The sequence below is a fragment of the Cinclus cinclus genome, chromosome 2 (genome assembly GCF_963662255.1).
Source record: "Cinclus cinclus chromosome 2, bCinCin1.1, whole genome shotgun sequence".
In the NCBI taxonomy this organism is placed as follows: domain Eukaryota; kingdom Metazoa; phylum Chordata; class Aves; order Passeriformes; family Cinclidae; genus Cinclus; species Cinclus cinclus.
Window position 1 is genome coordinate 110,357,460 of NC_085047.1, and position 17,269 is coordinate 110,374,728.

The window sequence follows — 17,269 nt, forward strand, 5'->3', positions numbered from 1 at the left end:
AGCCAAGTGCAAGGTCCTGCAGCAGGGTTGGGGCAATCCCAGGCACAAATACAGGCTGGGGGATGAACAGCTCAGGAGCAGCCCTTCAGAGAAAGACTTGGGGGTGTTGAAAAAGCCAGAAAGCCACCTGTGTCCTGGGGTCCGTCAGCAGCTGCATGCGCAGCAGGTCCAGGAAGGGGGGGTTCTTTCCCTCTTGTCTGCTCTGATGAGACCCCACCTACAGTGCTGCATCCAGCTCTGGGGCCCCTAATGTGGGAAGGATGTGGACCTGCTGGTGTGAGTCCAGAAGAGGCCATGAAAATAATGACAAGGGGCTGGAGCATCTCTGCTAAGACCTGGAGAAAAGAAGACTTTCAGGAGACCATGGAGGTCTTCCAGTACTTACAGGGTGCTGCAAGAAAGCTGGGGAGGGACTTTAGACAAGGGCATATACTGACAGGACAAAGGGAAAGCTTTAAACTGAAAGAGGGTAGATTTCATTTGGATATTAAGAAGAAATTATTCCTGTCAGGGTGTTGTGTCTCTGGCACAGGTTGCCAGTGAAGTTGTGGGTGCCCTGCCTTTGGAAGTGTTCAAGGCCAGGTTGGATGCGACTGTGAGCCACCTGGCCTAGGTTGTTGCCCATGGCAGGGAGGTTGGAACTGGATGATCTCTGAGGTCCTTCCAACCCAAACCTTCATGTAATTATGTGGCTGCACAAATTTAGTGGAGGAATATTGTCCTTTGGAGAATCTCCAGTTGATAACTTGCCTGGTGTATTTCTTAAAACTCTGGTATTCTACTTGTCTTCAAAAACACTTTCATAATCTTCAGAGCTGCCAGGTCCAGCACAGCTGCTCTAGATGGTGAATTCACAGCCATTCAAGCTGTATCTTCCTCCAGTGGCAGATGGCTGGAGGCTTCTGTCTTGCTGTAGGTCTGGGCTTACTAAGCACACATCGATGTGTCCATCTGCACATGCTTGGCTCTGACACTTCCAGAAGTGTTGGATTTACATGGCACACAAGAATTCTTTAACATGGTCTGAGAAGAAGAGAAAGTGAAGGTCCAGTTCAGTGTTCTCTGTCCAAACTTTAACTTTTTCTGTTTACATACAATATGGTTATAGCTGCTGATGATGTGAGATTATTGAAGTGCACACGAAATTAGAGCTATTTATTGATGGGAATTGCTGGAATAAAACAACTTTATTGAGTAACTTACCTGTTACGGTTTAGGGGATTTTTTTTTCTGTACCATTGGGTCATCCTTCTGAAAAGATGGATTCTAATATGTCTTAATTATACCAATTCATTAATGTAATTAGGTAGTGATTCATGAAGACTTCATTCAGTCCTGTTTTGATCGTCTAAAAGCGTCCTATGATACATTATGTGTGTTGGATGGAGATAAAGACAGTATCAACTGTGCAAGACAAGAAGCAATAAGGATGGTGAGAGTGTTGACTGTTTTAAGAGAGTATATAAATGAATGTGACAGTGATTACCACGAAGAGAGAACTATTCTACCTATGTCAAGGTATGTGTGAAAAAGCAGTATGATTTTGAGTTCTGTTAAACTAAAATAGTACTATTGTCCTTGGGATTTTTACATTCTAAATGGTTTCTGTTCAGGAAATGGTTCCACGGTGTTTCCGAATTCCCTTTTCTTTGCTAATATGTGATACTGTATTTTAAAAAAAAAATTTGAGAGGTCTGGCAAATACAAATATAAATGAAAGGGACACAGCAGGTCTAAGAATGAACTTGTTTTTTTCTGTAACCAGCGCAATGTCCCTTGAGGCTCAATTGCTTTGGATATAGTTCTTTATTTCAGATAATTACTTAATGTAAAGAATAGTACTGCTTTTAACATTGGCAAAACCTTTTTGTTTCTCATTGTCTTATACAAAAGCATGTTGTAAATGTATGTATTCACTTTGCAGAATTGTTTACAGAGATCTCAGTCTTACTTTGCAATATTTAATTTTTAATTATCTCTAAGTGAAACATTCTGTAATCTCCTCACAGAAGGAGTACTTTAAGAATACTTTAAAGTTTATTTATTTTTTGTATACCTTCACTCTTCTTATTCTTGTCCTTGAGTGAAAACTTATCTTAAATCCTTGGTGTCTCTATGGATTTATGATGCAGCTAACATATTTTTAAACACAGTGGAGGCTTTTTGTCCATTTTCTTTAAATACACTTTTTGTCAAAAAAAAATGAAGCAGTTGCTGTTTCTTCATGGTGTGTCAGTAATTTGCAGTGTTGCTACATCTTTTTTACTGCATATATTTATTGATTGATTGATTGGTCCTAACAAAGTTTTCTTGTTGATTGTGGGTACATAGTTTTTTTTTATGTGGGCTGCTTACTTGGTTCAACTAATCTTTCACAGGTCTTGTTAGCAAGGAGCTTTATGAGGCTTTTTGCCTTTTGTTACATGGGATTAGTTTGTTGGGCTTATCTGGGCACATCTTTCCTAATGAGCTCCCTGCCATTGTGGGGAGTTGGATCACTGCTAATGTGAAACCATTTCTTCCTTTTTTGACCACTTTAACCTTTTTAAAAAGATCGTGATTTTAAAAACCAGAATTCTAGTATGACACTTATAACAGCTTTTGACAGAAGACATTAAGGCTTGGCAAGCTGATGGCTTTTTCTGATCTTGGTGTATTTAAAGCTTGAGTTGCTTTGCTAAAAGAGCAAAATGTCATTGCCAGTCTGATGAAGCTTTGCACATTTTGGTCAGGTTACAGGACAGAGAAAAGATCTAAAACTTTATAAGAGACTTCTGTCTGTACTGACTTCTGTCAGTAACCTGACTGTAAATTTGACCATATGATTAATGCATTTGTATTGAGTGTGGCTTCTTGAAAGATTCCGTGTATGTTGTTGCCATAGCTGCTGGGGCTTTCACAAAGTCTTACACTGGAAAATACCACGTAACGATTTGATGTTGAAAAACCTGCCTCTAAAAAATGCAGGGAGGAAAATAATTTATCCATGAGGGCAAAAAATAACTGTTGCTTGTTTGTTTATTTGCAGAGCTTTCCGTGGTAAACATATCACACTTGTAGTTCGTTTTCCAAACCAAGGCCGGCAGGTGGAAGATTTGGATATTTGGTCTCACACAAATGACACGATTGGCCAAGTGCGGCGTTGCATCCTCAATCGCATTAAAGCCAACAGTGCACACACAAAAGTAGAGCTGTTCATTGGGGGTGAGCTGGTGGATCCTGCAGATGACAGAAAATTAATTGGGCAGCTGAATCTCAAAGATAAAACGGTGAGTGTTGCAGGCTGGGTATTTACATCCATTCAGATGTTTATTCCCTTTTGTAAATGCCTGAAAAATAGCATGCATGGCATCATTGATTTTTGTGACATAATTCCATTCTTCATTCTTATATTATGCCATTAACATTATATCAGATGTTTATTTGGTAATGAATCTTAATTTTTGGAGAGTATTAAAACTGTGATTGTGTTTTTCAGCTAATTACAGCTAAGCTTACACAGATAAATTCTAATATGCCCTCAAGTCCAGATAGTTCTTCTGACTCTTCAACTGGTTCTCCTGGCAACCACGGCAATCACTACAGTGATGGTCCAAATCCAGAAGTTGAAAGTTGTTTGCCTGGAGTGGTAAGCATTTTCTGAAATTAACAGTTCAAACATGTTTTTTTTGCACGTTGTCATTGGCTAACAATTTTTATGTGGTTTTTTTTGTCCTTTTTTTTTTTTTTTTTCCTTAAGATCATGTCACTGCATCCTCGATACATCTCTTTTCTTTGGCAAGTTGCAGACTTGGGCAGTAGTCTAAATATGCCACCTCTTAGAGATGGAGCTCGTGTTCTTATGAAGCTCATGCCACCAGGTAAAAAATATGTTACTGTTATCCTAATTAGAACTGTAAAAGATTCCCAGGTAGTCGTTTCTTGTCTGCTATATATATGGAGTTGCATAGTTTGCAGTTGGTACTGGGATTCAGTGCCACAGTGCAGTGAAAATGGGGAGCATTGTATTTTAAGGTGGTTTTGTAGCACCACTTTAATAGGATCACTTTTGACTGTGATTGTTGTTGTAGAACACTCTCTAGTGTGATTTTTTCTGTAAGTTTTTGCAGCTGTTCTGATACACTTAATTTTTTTCAGATTTATAATTATAAATAGTACTGGCTTGTTGTGGAGTAGTTTTGCTGCAAAATGCTTATAAGTTGTGTTTTTATTGCAGATAACACTACAGTCGAGAAACTAAGAGCAATTTGTTTAGATCATGCAAAGCTTGGGGAAAGCAGCCTTAGTCCATCCCTTGATTCTCTATTCTTTGGTCCTTCTGCCTCACAAGTGCTGTACCTAACAGAGGTTTGTGATGCTTTGCCTGTTCTTTAAAAATTGTCAGTTCTCTCTGTGGCAGTCCTGTCTGTAACATTATGGAAGCCTAAGATCAAATTCTGGTTTGAGATTAACAATTGGAAATACTTAACAATGTACAGGAATAAACGTGTATGGCCAGTGCTATCAAAGCAATGCTTATGTAGTCTTGCTACAAAATCTCAGTTCAGTCATCTATATCCAAGCTGGTGCATTTCCATTAGATAACTCTTTATTTTTCTTTTATAGGTAGTTTATGCCTTGTTAATGCCTGCTAGTGCACCTCTGGGAGAAGATGCCAGTGACTTCCAATACAACTTCCTGAAAAGTGGTGGTTTGCCTCTTGTGCTGAGCATGCTGACCAGAAATAACTTCCTGCCAAATGCAGATATGGAAACTCGAAGGGGTGCCTACCTGAATGCTCTAAAAATAGCCAAATTATTGCTAACAGCAATTGGATATGGCCATGTTCGAGCTGTGGCAGAAGCTTGTCAGCCAGTTGTGGAAGGCACAAGTACAATTTCACCGGTAATATAAATCTTCCTTGTTGCAAATAGCAGTCTGCTCTGTGTTTTATAATGTATGCAGCAACTTCTCTTAACTTTTCATTGGTAGTCTATTCTTTTGAGTGTGTTGCATATCAAGAACTCACAGTACTTTCAGGTAATATTTTGCAATTCTAAAAAAGAGATCATCTTATTAAACAAATTGTATTTCTTGGTGACTGCAAAAAGTTAGGTGTGAGATGCACTTGCTCTGTATATGATATTCAGTGGTTTGCATGATTGTCAGTACAGGTAACTTCTCATTTTTAACTCTGTTCATCCTTCTGGACAAAATGTCCAGCCCACAGCAGGATAAACACACCATGTGATGGGTGAGCAGCTGGCTCACAGGCTGGGCACAAGGGTTGCAGTGAAGGGTGACACCAGACTGGTGACCTGTCACCTGTGGGGTTCTGCAAGGCTCCATCCTCAGCCCCGTGCTCTTCAACATCTTCATAAATGACCTGGATGCAGGACTGGAAGGGATACTGAGCAAATTTGCAGATAATACAAAACTGAGAGGAGCTGTTGATTCTGTGGGGGGCAGGGAGGCCCTGCAGAGAGATCTCAGTGAATTAGAGGATTGGGCAGTCACCAGCTATATGGAGTTCAATAAGGGCTAGTGCCAGATTCTGCATCTGGGATGGGGCAAACCTGGATGTATGGACTGAGGAATGAGACGCTGGAAAACAGTGACACAGAAAGGGACCTGAGTGTCCTCCTTGATGGCCAGTTGAATATGAGCCAACAGTGCCCTGGCAGCCAGGAGGGACATCCCTGTCCTGAGCACCACAAGGCCCAGCATGGCCAGCCAGGCAAGGCAGGGGATTGTCCCACTCTGCTCTGGGGTGGGGAAGTCTCACCTCACATACTGGGGGCAGTTTTGGGCACCACAATATAAGATGGATATGAAGCTCTTAGACACCCTCCAAAGAAAGGCAACAGGGATGGAGAAGGGCCTTGAGGGCAAGGTGTATGAGGAGCAGCTGAGGGCACTTGGTCTGTTCAGCCTGGAGGAGACTGAGGGGAGAGCTCAGTGCAGCCACAACTTCCTCGTGAGGGGAACAGGAGGGACAGACACTGATCTCTGCTCTGTGGGGACAGTGACAGGGACGAGGGAATGGCCTGGAGCTGTGTCAGGGGAGGTTTAGGTTGGGTGTTTCAAAAAGGTTCTTCCCCTAAAGAGTAGTTGGGCATTGGAGCAGGCTCTCCAGGGCAGTAGTTGCATCACCAGCCTGACAAAGCTCAAGAAGTATTTGGACCATGCTCTCAGACACAGGATGTGACTCCTGGGGATGGTTCTGTGCTGTGTCAGGAGTGGGACTTGATCATCCTTGTGGGGCCCTTCCAACTCAGCATATTCTGTGATAAATGGGAATTCCCCATTTGTGAGGTTCTGTCCCAAATAGTTGCTAGATCTGTCAACCTATATTCAGGAATACACAGAGAGCCCCACTTCAGAGCACTTTATTCCACAGTATTGACTAAGATCCATCTCTGAATCAGAAGTACATTCTCCTTAAATCTCTGTTCTCGTTAGCTGCATCTCTTGGAAGATACATAGTTCTTTTTCAAGTAAATCTGAACTCTTAGTGATTACAATGAAATGAAGATCCCTTTTTATGTCTTACGTTAGAGTATAATAGAAATGTATTAAGGCAGGTATGTTTGCTACCTTGTCTTTTGTCTGTTTAAAATGGGTGGGTTTTACTGCCCTGTTTCTTACAACAGTTATTTAAAGGCCAGGTTGGAACATGCATTGCATCACTTGAGTCTTGAAGTATTGTTTGAAACAGAGTTAGGCTGACTTCTTAGTAGGTAGTAATGTTTGTCCACAATTGCTGACTTTCACTATTTTGAGTTGCAAACGTCTAATTTAATAACTGATTTGTTGGAAAAAACATGATTGTTCTTGCTGTCACTATCATCCTCTTCGAAGGACTTTGGTATTTTTTATTCCCCTGGGATGCAGGTGAGATTTGTTAAAACCTTTCATTTCTCTTTCCTAAAGCATAAACACCAAAGCATAACTTTTCTGTCTTGGTTTTCCATTAGTATTTAAGAGAAGGAGGCAATCAAGATTATGTCTCTGTAGTTTTTCAATTACTGGTCTGTTGCTGTCACTAGTACCTTTAAAATTGTAACTTTCTTCCTTGTTTTCATGGAAGGTTGAATTAATAATGCTAAATGCAGTGTTCTGGTACACAGAACTGATTTACCCCATACATAGTGCTGTTGATCACTTCCAATAGCATCCAATAGCTGATTGACTGTGGAAGCTCTGTTAGTCTTCAGTGGAGGCTCTGTAACTTTGCTCCCTGAATCAAGTGTCTTAGTGAAGCTGACAAAACAAGGGAAGTGACCAACACCAGACCTTACACAGCAGCCTCACAGTGTGTCTTTTGAGCAGCATTTGAGATGGGCTTTTTGAACGCACTGGTACAGGAAAATGAAGAATCTCTTCTGTTTTAACTTGTAACCACAGCACACCATCTTTTGTTTGTGAGAAAAAATCAACCATTTCAGGTTTTGTCAAAAAGACGAAGCTCTGGCAGACTAAGGAGAGAGGGATCTATGCTCAAACCAATACAAAAAAAAATAAAAACTTGTCTTGCTGTTTCTGTTTTGAAAATACTATAAAAAACAGGAGGATAATTTAGAAGAGAATTCTTCAAGAGTAACGTTAATCAGATGTTTAAAATGTACTTCAGGATAATAAAAATTGCAGCTGTATTCTGTCTGGACACTCTTGTCTAATCCAGAGGGAGACCCAGTGTTTTACCAAACCCTTTCTTTCCCACATCTACTGAAAGGGAAGGAGGCATTGTAACAGAAAAATATTCTGTTAATTTGAAGTAATCTGATCAGTAAAAGAAGCCCCCAAACCTACTAAGTTTTGAGCAAGTGCCTTTCCTTTTAGCTGCTTGTACTCCGTTATCGTACACTGCAGCATAGTGTCTTCAGATGTGATGGTATCTGTTTGAACATGAGGTTTATTTATGTTGGCCTTTGCACTAAGTAGTTTTCCTTCCAAGGTCTTACCAACTTCTACCAAACTTTTCCAAGTAACTTTAGATCTTCATATCTTTTTGCTCTTTTTTCCCATGTAAAAGTAAGTATGAGAAATACTTTCTTCCAGATAAACCAGGCTACGCATGACCAGGCAGTGGTGCTACAAAATGCCCTACAAAACATTCCTAATCCAACTTCAGAGTGCATGCTGAGAAATGTAGCAATACGTCTTGCACAGCAAATATCTGATGAGGTTGGTGAATTCCTTTCTTGTATCACCTTTTCCCTTATAGCATCTTTTCTGTTTTCTTAATCCTTAAATTTGTTGCTTTGTAAGACACAGATTTTCCTTTTAAAATGTTTTAGGTAATGGTCATGTGAAAGAGAAAAATCTCAAATCATTGACAGTGTATCTTTATATATTGAAGATGCATTAATGACACAAATGAAAGCCTCAGTAAGGCTAAACAATGTGCTTTGCAAACATAGTGGTCTTGTGTGTATGGTGTGGCCAAAGCTTATTTGGATCTGGAATCAGGAGTCATGTTAGTGAACACATTAGTGAATTCAGCTGAATTCACTGGGAGCTGAAACCATGACTGCTTTATCTTCCTCTTCCACGTGCATCTGGATCCCTCGGTTTCCAGGTGGAAGCCATAAATGCAATGTTTCTGTACTGTGTAGAATACCTGCAAAACTATCTCCAAAACATTTCTGAGATGCCTAGATAGAAGATATTGCTGTATTCTCATCTTGGTGTTGACAAGTGCACTATCCCTTGAGAACAAAGGGCTGTGTCTAAAGAAAGCACAGTGTGCTACACTGCAAGACTGAGCCATCTGCCTTCCATCAGTGATGGTTTTGCATCCATAGGTGTAAAAGCAGCCAGTTGAACTCTGATTTAATCAAATTTCTTCTATAGAAGAAATATCTTTTGAGGTGAGATGTGAGGAAAGGTTTTTAAATTCTGCCTTTGTCTTTCTTAGAGGCCTGCTAATAAATAAATAAACTATTTTTGTTTCACCAAACACATGAATGCAAACAAAATCTGAATGTGTTTAACAGTGTTGCTGTGGAAGATTTGTCTGTAATTTTCTGAGATTTTGAATACTGCTGTGGATCTAAATTTCGTATGTATTGTAGTTTGCCTTTGAATGTTTTTTTTTTCCTTTTCACATTTGATGGAAAGACTTCTTTTCAACTGATCTCATAATTTAAAAAAAAAAATAATCTGACATAGGTTCCATAAGCTAGAGAGAAGACTTTAGCACAGAGAGGAATCACTCACCTTTTTAAAAAACGTTGATGCTTAAAGATTTTGAAACTACAATGAGATAAATAAAACACTGTTACTTTTCTTGTGGCACTGTGCTGTAAGGTTGTTTTGCTTGTGACAAAGATAAAATGCCTTTTATTTTTCTTGTAAATAGTGTTAATGTCCGTATCAGTAGAAGAATGCACATTGTTCAGGTTTCCTGATGCAGATACCTAACCAGCTCAGCTTCTTAGAGTTCCCTTTTTTCATTGTCTGAGCGTTAGAAAATTGAAACTTGGAATCCTTAAGAACTGACTGCCATCTGCTTTTAGAGATTTACCTATTTTTTGGACAGTTCTGTTTTGAATAAAGACTTCAGATAAGTTTGGTAATTTGTTTGAAAGTTGGTATGAACCATGAGTAACAGCAGTTGTAGTATGTTTTGTAATGTGTGTATATCAGTAAAAACTACTGGATATTAACTCAGACCAAGCACAAAATACTGAAGAGTGACGCTGCATTCATTAAATACATGAGCTGTGTTCTTATTTACATTCAACCCCCTGTGTCTTGAACATGAAGCAATCCCTTCATGTAATGATCACATACTTGATAGCATCTGTGTGTTCAAGCTGGCTATCAGCTAGCACATCATGGGGAGAAACCCTAAAATAAGTACAACTTTTTACATTGCTTAAGAGGCTGGCTGCCTTCCAGATGAATGGTTGGTGGTTTCTTCGAGTTTTTTCCTAAATAAAGAAGGTTTTGGCATTGAAATTGGTAGTTTCTGCTAAGCTTTAGAATCAGAATTGCCTACATCCTACTTTAAAAAATTGAATTTTACTTAAGTGAAGTATAAATACTCTTCAAGATACATAATCTGTTTTCTGTTTAAGAAAATAAATATTTTAATATTTTAAATCTTAAATTTTCTGTGAAATACATCTGTGGGAATTTAGAATCCATAGTAATGTTATTTGCAACTGTATTTTAATGTTGCTTTAGTTAATTTCTCTTTTTTTCAGGCTTCAAAATTCATCCCTGACATCTGTGTTATCAGGGCAGTACAAAAAATTGTTTGGGCATCAGGTTGTGGGTCAGTTCAGCTGGTTTTCAGCTCGAATGAGGAAATTAGCAAAATCTATGAAAAGGTAAGAATCCCTGAACAACTATTTTTCTGTATAACTGTTTGTTTCTGTACAGAAGGGGATGTTGGCCTGGTTTAGTGTCATGAGCTTTTAGGTGGATACAATGATCTGTTTCAGAATCTTGTACATGTCATTATCATAACACAGCTTAATTTTCTGTTCCAGATTCCTTTTCTCAGTAATTGTTGAATTGTAACTTGAATCTGGTATCAGTTAAAAAATGCACCAGTTCTGTAACTGCTGGAACATGTTTTCAGCCCAGTTAGATTCTGTATCTAAATAAGGAATAAGCATTTCCTGCAATGCTAATTTGTCTAGTGTTCAAACTTAAAAAGTCTGTTCTACAGAAGTGATTCAAAGCATATGTGCAGTCTAGAATGAGAAAGAAGCACAGAGTGATGTGAGAATAAAAGATAAAATTGCTAATTCTGTATGGCATATGTATTCATGGTTTCACGTGTGGTTTACACAGCTTGGAGTTGGAAGTTCTGTATCAGTGCATTATCACACACCTTGTGTTTAAGTAATGTTGTCTACAGTTATAGGAAATAATAATCTGTATTTTGACAGTTATTTTTTAAAAGTATATTCCTTTTTTTGTCTTACAAAATCATGTTTAGTACTCATCAATACTTGTCTGAGAGGAAATGAAATATGAAGGGAGGTTTAATTCTTGGTGTAGTCGCTGTTGTGTATAAATGTTCAATTGAAAGAAGGATATTTACTTCAGCAAAGTGCAGCACTCTCCATTAGCTTTCATAGGGTTATAGTGGCATCTGCTTCTGTTGCTGTGAGCTTGACTTCTTCATGAAATAAATTGGGGTTTTTTAGGTGATACTTGCTTATAGAACATGATTTAGTTTGTGTGACAGTCCAGGCACATGAAGATAAGCTTTTATATCTATACATGGGATGCTTTAAGAGCAGTAGTGCGCTAGAGAAGGTATACCTACAATTAAACAGACCTAAATGAACTTTTTTTAACATTTTTCATGGTAAAAATTGTAAAGTTAAGTTCTTTGAGGTAATGGAAGTTTTAAAAGAGGTGAAATTTAAGCTTAAGAAATTTGTACATTACTGATCATTTTTCACATGATTTTTTGGGTTTTTCATTTTTAGGTTTTTCTTTTTATTCTTATTGACACTTATATGGACATTTGTAATAGATGGCGGCTGCTTTTGGTTTCTGCTATGCAAAAGGGAAATAAAAATTCAAGGGGAAAAATTGTAAATTCAAAAGAGGAGGGAATTGCAGAAATAACAATAAGGGGAAATAAAGTACACTTTGTTAATATAACACTAAAAGAGAGGAGAGTATCCAAGAAATAGAGGAATATCGTGTGGAAGAAAAGACAGTTTAAGAGAACCGTATCTGGTTATAGATCATAGGAAGCAGTTTTTATGATGGCTTTATAAAGATTGACTATAACAATATACAGACCCCTCAGCTCTGGGTGTCTGAGTGCAGAGAAGTACTTCATTGAGTATAAAATGCACTTTGCCTTTCTCCCGGTCCCTGCAGCTGTGCAGAAATAACTTTCCTTTCCAACCAGGGCTTCAGTGCAGAACGGGTGCAGTTCTGGACTTGCTGAAGGCATTCTGCATTTGCTTTCTGGTCCTGAGTTGTGTCAGAACTGCCACGTCCTCCTGCTGCAGTGCAGTGACTTCCTCTGATTTTTTAGTTGTTTTGCATAGACAAAATAGTGTTTGTTGCCAGAGTGAGGCGTATTTTGGCCTGTTCACAAATTAGTTCTCTGCGTTGTAATCCCTTCTTTCTGCCTAATTAATCTTGCTACCTTTTCTGCATATAAAACAAGTATGATGCCTCTAGTTAATGTGACTAACCTGAGTTCGTGATTTAAAAATGACAAATTGAGACCTGCTCACATTCAGTTTTTTTGGAACTTCTTGAACATAATTACTTCTAGATGGAGGGAGAGGGTTTGCCATTATTCTCAAAGTATTTATTTTGAAAAAGTATACCAAAATCAACTCAACTAATTCAAGTGTTTAGTTTAAGAAGAAATCTATGCACCAGTTAGCAGTAATATTATTTTCTATGTCAAAAATCACCACAGCAGCTATGTTTAAAACTTGAACAGCTCTTTCATGTTTTTGAAAAATAGCCAAGTGATTAATAAATTCTAGCAGTATTAAAAAGCTTTTGGTCAAATAAGTTGTGAGTGTCAAATCCTTGTAAAACTGGACTGATGAATTAATTATACAGCACTATAGCCTTCCTTAGTTTAACAAAGTAGTAAGAGTTTTCCAAGCTTTAAATGCCATGTTTTGAGTGGTAAAGAAAAAAAAAAAACAACAACAAAAAAAAATCCCAAACCAGCAATACTCCCACCAGTACTAACTGGTGTAACTGTTGCCTACAAGCTTCCTATTGAACTTCTGTCTCCATAAGTTCATGCTTGGAATCCTCCTTTAAGAAGCACATTTCTGAAGTCATCCTACACAGTGCTTTGGCTCGGATCTGGGTGCATAAAATACTTGGCACTGATAATGGCTTAGTGTACAAAGCTGTGGTTTGTGTTTGTGTTTAGTGATATACCTTGGAGCCAGCTGGGTTTCTTGGGATTGTTTTCTGTACCCACTTTGTGCACTCATGTTTGTTTCCACAGACAAATGCAGGAAATGAGCCAGACATGGAAGATGAACAAGTTTGCTGTGAAGCACTGGAGGTGATGACCCTGTGCTTTGCTTTGATTCCAACAGCACTGGATGCACTCAGTAAAGAGAAGGCATGGCAGACATTTATTATTGATTTACTATTGCACTGTCACAGCAAGTAAGTTTTGGTCACATCTATTATTTTTCAATTCAAAATGAATGTAAAGCCTAAATTCAGAGCCATGGCTTCAGCCCATTTGAAATTGTGATGTGAAGTATTGGGGTGGGTGCTTTCAGAAGCCATCCAGGCGGAAGGTTATTAAACTTGGTTGCCAGTGTTTTGATCTGTTATTAAAGAGTTAATTTTAATTTTTTAAGATACTGTTGTTTCATGAATATTCTAAATTTTCATTGAGAAATTACAGAGATCCAAAGTTAGTAGTATCTTAAGCCTTTCAGTATGTTTTAAAGGGAGTCAGATTATGATGCTCTCAGATGAATGGGGTCAGAATTTGTGTTTTGGGGTTTTTGACTTTTCTAGATAAACAGGTACAGTCTTATGTTTAGGAATATTTGCCTTAATGAAAGGATCAATAGTATCATCAGACTATTTCTTTATAGTGAGCTCCTGACACACATTGGTGAAACTGTGGAGTGTTACCAGAAATACCACAAGCTTTGTAAGGTTGCAGCCGGTGGTATAAGGTGTTGAATTTTCAGTTTCATTGTATCACTCATATGGAAAAGTATTTCATACTGTCAGTAGAAGAAACTACCATTGAACTCTTTTCTCTTATATGCCTGTAAAACCTGTGATAAACATGATAATCTTACTTAGAATGGTGCAACTGTTCATGGATAGAATAGCATAAACATAAGTGTAAACAGAGGACTGCTTTGTAAATGAAGACGGTGAATCTGAACTAAGCTGCTAAAAAGTTCCTCTTCTGAATTAATGTGGAAACAAATCAGTGTTTGCAGTGCAGAGAAAGTTTAGCAATTACCAGACAGAACTCTGAATATCTTTCCGCAGCTATTGTTCTCAAATCTCCTATGGTCAGTCAGAGAACAATGTGAGCAAAAATATGCATGTGAGAAAATATTTTTGGTGCACCATAAAAAACAAAGAAGATGACCAAGTTCAGATCTCACAAATAGGATCTTTCTAGAAAAGATCAGATGGATTGTTTGTTTTTTAGAGTTTGCCTGGGACTTCTGTTTCCTCTAAATTGAGAAACATAATGCAAAATGTTTAATACTAAATGCTAGAGCAGTTTCTCTCCTGCAAGGTAATTGATTTTATAGTGTTGTCCTCTGAATGCAAGACTGGCTTAGTTACGAGAAGACAGCCAAACAGTCCTAAATAATCCTGGAACCCAGAAGTCTTCTACTGATTTCTGCAAAGTGCTTGGTGGCCACATGTATGTGGCCCTAAATACATTAAAATTGTTTGTGCTGGTGTAAAGCAATGGCACTTATACCCACTGAAGAGACTTTCTATTAACTGAACAGAAACCTGTGTCCTGGAGCCCTCAGTAGGGCAAGATTCAGGTTGCCAGCCTTAAGGGAGATACTTGACCTCCAGGTGTTCCTTCTGCTGAGTGTGAGTTCATCGTGCAGCTCATGTTTTGTGTGCCAGCTCTGTGCTGTCATCATGTGTCTAAAACAGCATGAGATACCTGTGCTCAGGCAGCTGCATCCCTCTCATGATTCCTTGAGAGCTCTTAGATGGTTGCAGCTTCACAGAAATGTAGTACTTGTGTTCAAACACTGCATACTCCTCAGAAACAGAACAGCGTGAGGCCTGTCACATTGGTCACATTTCTCACTGTAGGAAAATATCACCTTTATCTATTTCACTCTGCCTTCACGTGCACAGAACTGAGGAATATATATGTGATGTGTCCCAAGCAGTTGAAGGATTGTATTTCAAAATAACTTTATGTGAGATGTTCTACAAAAACAGCTCAGCATCAGACCCCATAAAATGTCAATTATTGTTAAGAACAAAACAGACCAGCCCCACCCCACAGTCTGCTGCAACTCAGAGCAGAGTAGAACTTGCAAGGATTGGAGAAGGGTGACAAGGGAGATAAAAGCTCTGCAGTGAGTTCCATCTGAGGAACAGCTGAATAGCTGGGGGCACTTCATACTGAAGGAGAGATGAGTGGTGCGAGGAGAATACTACAGAGACCCTTCAGATCAGAAGTAGCAAAGGGAGAACAAACGCAGAGCTGTGTTTCTTTGTATAAGACCTTGTTGAGCATAACATTTAACCAGTGCAACCTTCAGTTTGGAAATGGTTTGAGGGGTTCTTTCATGAACTTGTCCAGTGAGGGCTATGAAATACTGCTCTTGGTAGTCTTCTTGAACCACAGATTGTTAGAAGCTGATAGAATCTTCTGGAGAAGTGTCACTGCATGATTCCTTCTTCTTGTGCACTTTGCTTGTGCATGGTAGCAGAGATGGGTGCTCAGCCAGTTGCATCTTTGCTGTGACCTCAAGGTCATCCTTATGTGGCTTTGAAACCACAGTAAACCACACATGAAAAAGCTCTGAAGGGATCAGGATTCTTTGCTGTTCTTTCCACCCTGACTCCATGGGCACAAAACGAAGACAGCCACACAAAACAGCCACTGCAGAACTCACTGCAAAACTCACTTTTTCATATGTTGAGATACTTTCATAAAATCATTCATTCAGCATTTATTTATAGTCTCCTCCCACACAAAAGGAGTTGTTCCTAACAGTTTTTACAAGGCATAGTGCTCAGACAATTAATTCTACAAGTCAAAAGAAAATAATTTGCCTTAATTATTTTTTTTTACTGACTCTTATCCATTCCTACATTGGTCTAGTGATTAGGTTAGGTTCTGAGGTTGAAATTTCCTTTAATTATAGCCACTTGAATTTTCAGGAGGGTCATCATCTCTCACATCTTACTAATGGTAAATTTTGATTACTTCAAAGATACTCAGCAAACTGCTGCAGTGTCACATAAAAGCAGTTTTACTGGAGTAGTTCTGGTTTGTCTTACCAGGTACAACTGGTGCTTGATTAGGAAAAAAAATTATTTAGGATTACAAATTGCTGTGTTATGCAGTATTTGCTGTCAGTTGCAAAGGCGTAGTGGTTAGTTGTTTCTTAAGTTTCTTTCACCTTTAAATATTTGATTTGTGGAACAGGTTTTGTAATATAATTCATGCATCTGAAATTTCACTGCAAGGAGAAATAGTATGATGGGTAGTGAATAATTAAACTATTCCTGTTTCTTACATTATGTTCAGTTTTAGAAAATGGCATTAAGCAGATAAATACAAGTTTAATTAATGTCCTGTTTGGATAGGGAGATTGAGTTTAATGTTTCTGTTAAATTATTTCCAGAACTGTTCGTCAGATGGCACAGGAGCAATTCTTTTTAATGGCTACCAGGTGTTGCATGGGACAGAGACCTCTCCTTTTCTTCATTACCCTGCTGTTTACTGTTCTAGGGGTAAGTTTTCAGAGATGAAGCATTCAGTATGGGGGTGTCTGTAAAGAAGTAATAGATAAAAATAAATAAAAAATAAAATTTTGCATAATTTTTTTGCTAAAAAAACCTACAAGAAAAGATAGATTGTCATTAATAAGAGTCTCTAAAATACAGATTGCTTCTGACCTACATGCAAGCAGCACAGGTTGAGCTAGATCAGGGGAAAAGGGACTCTTGCATTTTCTGATAAGAACATGAACAGCATACCTTAATGTCTGCATTTGATCTTTGGTAATTGCTAACCTTTAAGTAAAAATCATTAGCAGGTTAGAATGATACCTACAGTGCCTTAGTGCCTTCTCCTATTGGTCTTGGCTCTCTTGAACATTTGATCAAAAGTTTTGATATGTTTTCAGGTATAGAAATTGCTACCAAAATAGTTGAGAAGTCATTCATTAGCAATTAAATACAATTTTAAACTTCCAAACAGTTAAAATTAGCTTACACTTTTTTTCTTTTATGTTTACTATGAGATTTAGGGGAAATATGTTGGTGTTGCACTGTAAGTAGAAGTGTGTATAAATTTTCATTTGCTTTTGGTTTACACAGAGCACTGCAAGAGAGAGAGCTAAGCATTCTGGAGATTACTTCACCCTCTTAAGACATCTTCTTAACTATGCTTACAACAGTAATATTAATGTTCCCAATGCTGAAGTTCTTCTCAATAATGAAATTGACTGGCTTAAGAGAATCAGGGTAAGTTTCAGGATCCGTTTATTCCTGTTAATTAGGTTTTTTTCTGCTTTGTTGTAAACTGCAGTTCTGAGCTTCATGTTTGCTATTTGGAGCATCCTAACTTTCT

At 38.3% G+C, this 17,269-nt stretch overlaps 1 protein-coding gene across 2 annotated transcripts in view; it reads left to right on the top strand.

The window, feature by feature from the left end:
- The window catches only part of USP9X (ubiquitin specific peptidase 9 X-linked), a 94,694-nt gene that overhangs the window by 56,081 nt on the left and 21,344 nt on the right, over positions 1–17,269 (top strand). For both annotated transcript variants that reach the window (XM_062488120.1, XM_062488119.1), the window contains exons 18-28: positions 1,307–1,518; positions 3,029–3,269; positions 3,479–3,628; positions 3,740–3,860; positions 4,217–4,347; positions 4,606–4,884; positions 8,041–8,166; positions 10,194–10,319; positions 12,947–13,113; positions 16,320–16,428; positions 17,017–17,163. In XM_062488120.1, coding sequence (XP_062344104.1) covers positions 1,307–1,518; positions 3,029–3,269; positions 3,479–3,628; positions 3,740–3,860; positions 4,217–4,347; positions 4,606–4,884; positions 8,041–8,166; positions 10,194–10,319; positions 12,947–13,113; positions 16,320–16,428; positions 17,017–17,163 — 1,809 coding nt within the window. The remainder of the gene's footprint in view (positions 1–1,306; positions 1,519–3,028; positions 3,270–3,478; positions 3,629–3,739; positions 3,861–4,216; positions 4,348–4,605; positions 4,885–8,040; positions 8,167–10,193; positions 10,320–12,946; positions 13,114–16,319; positions 16,429–17,016; positions 17,164–17,269) is intronic.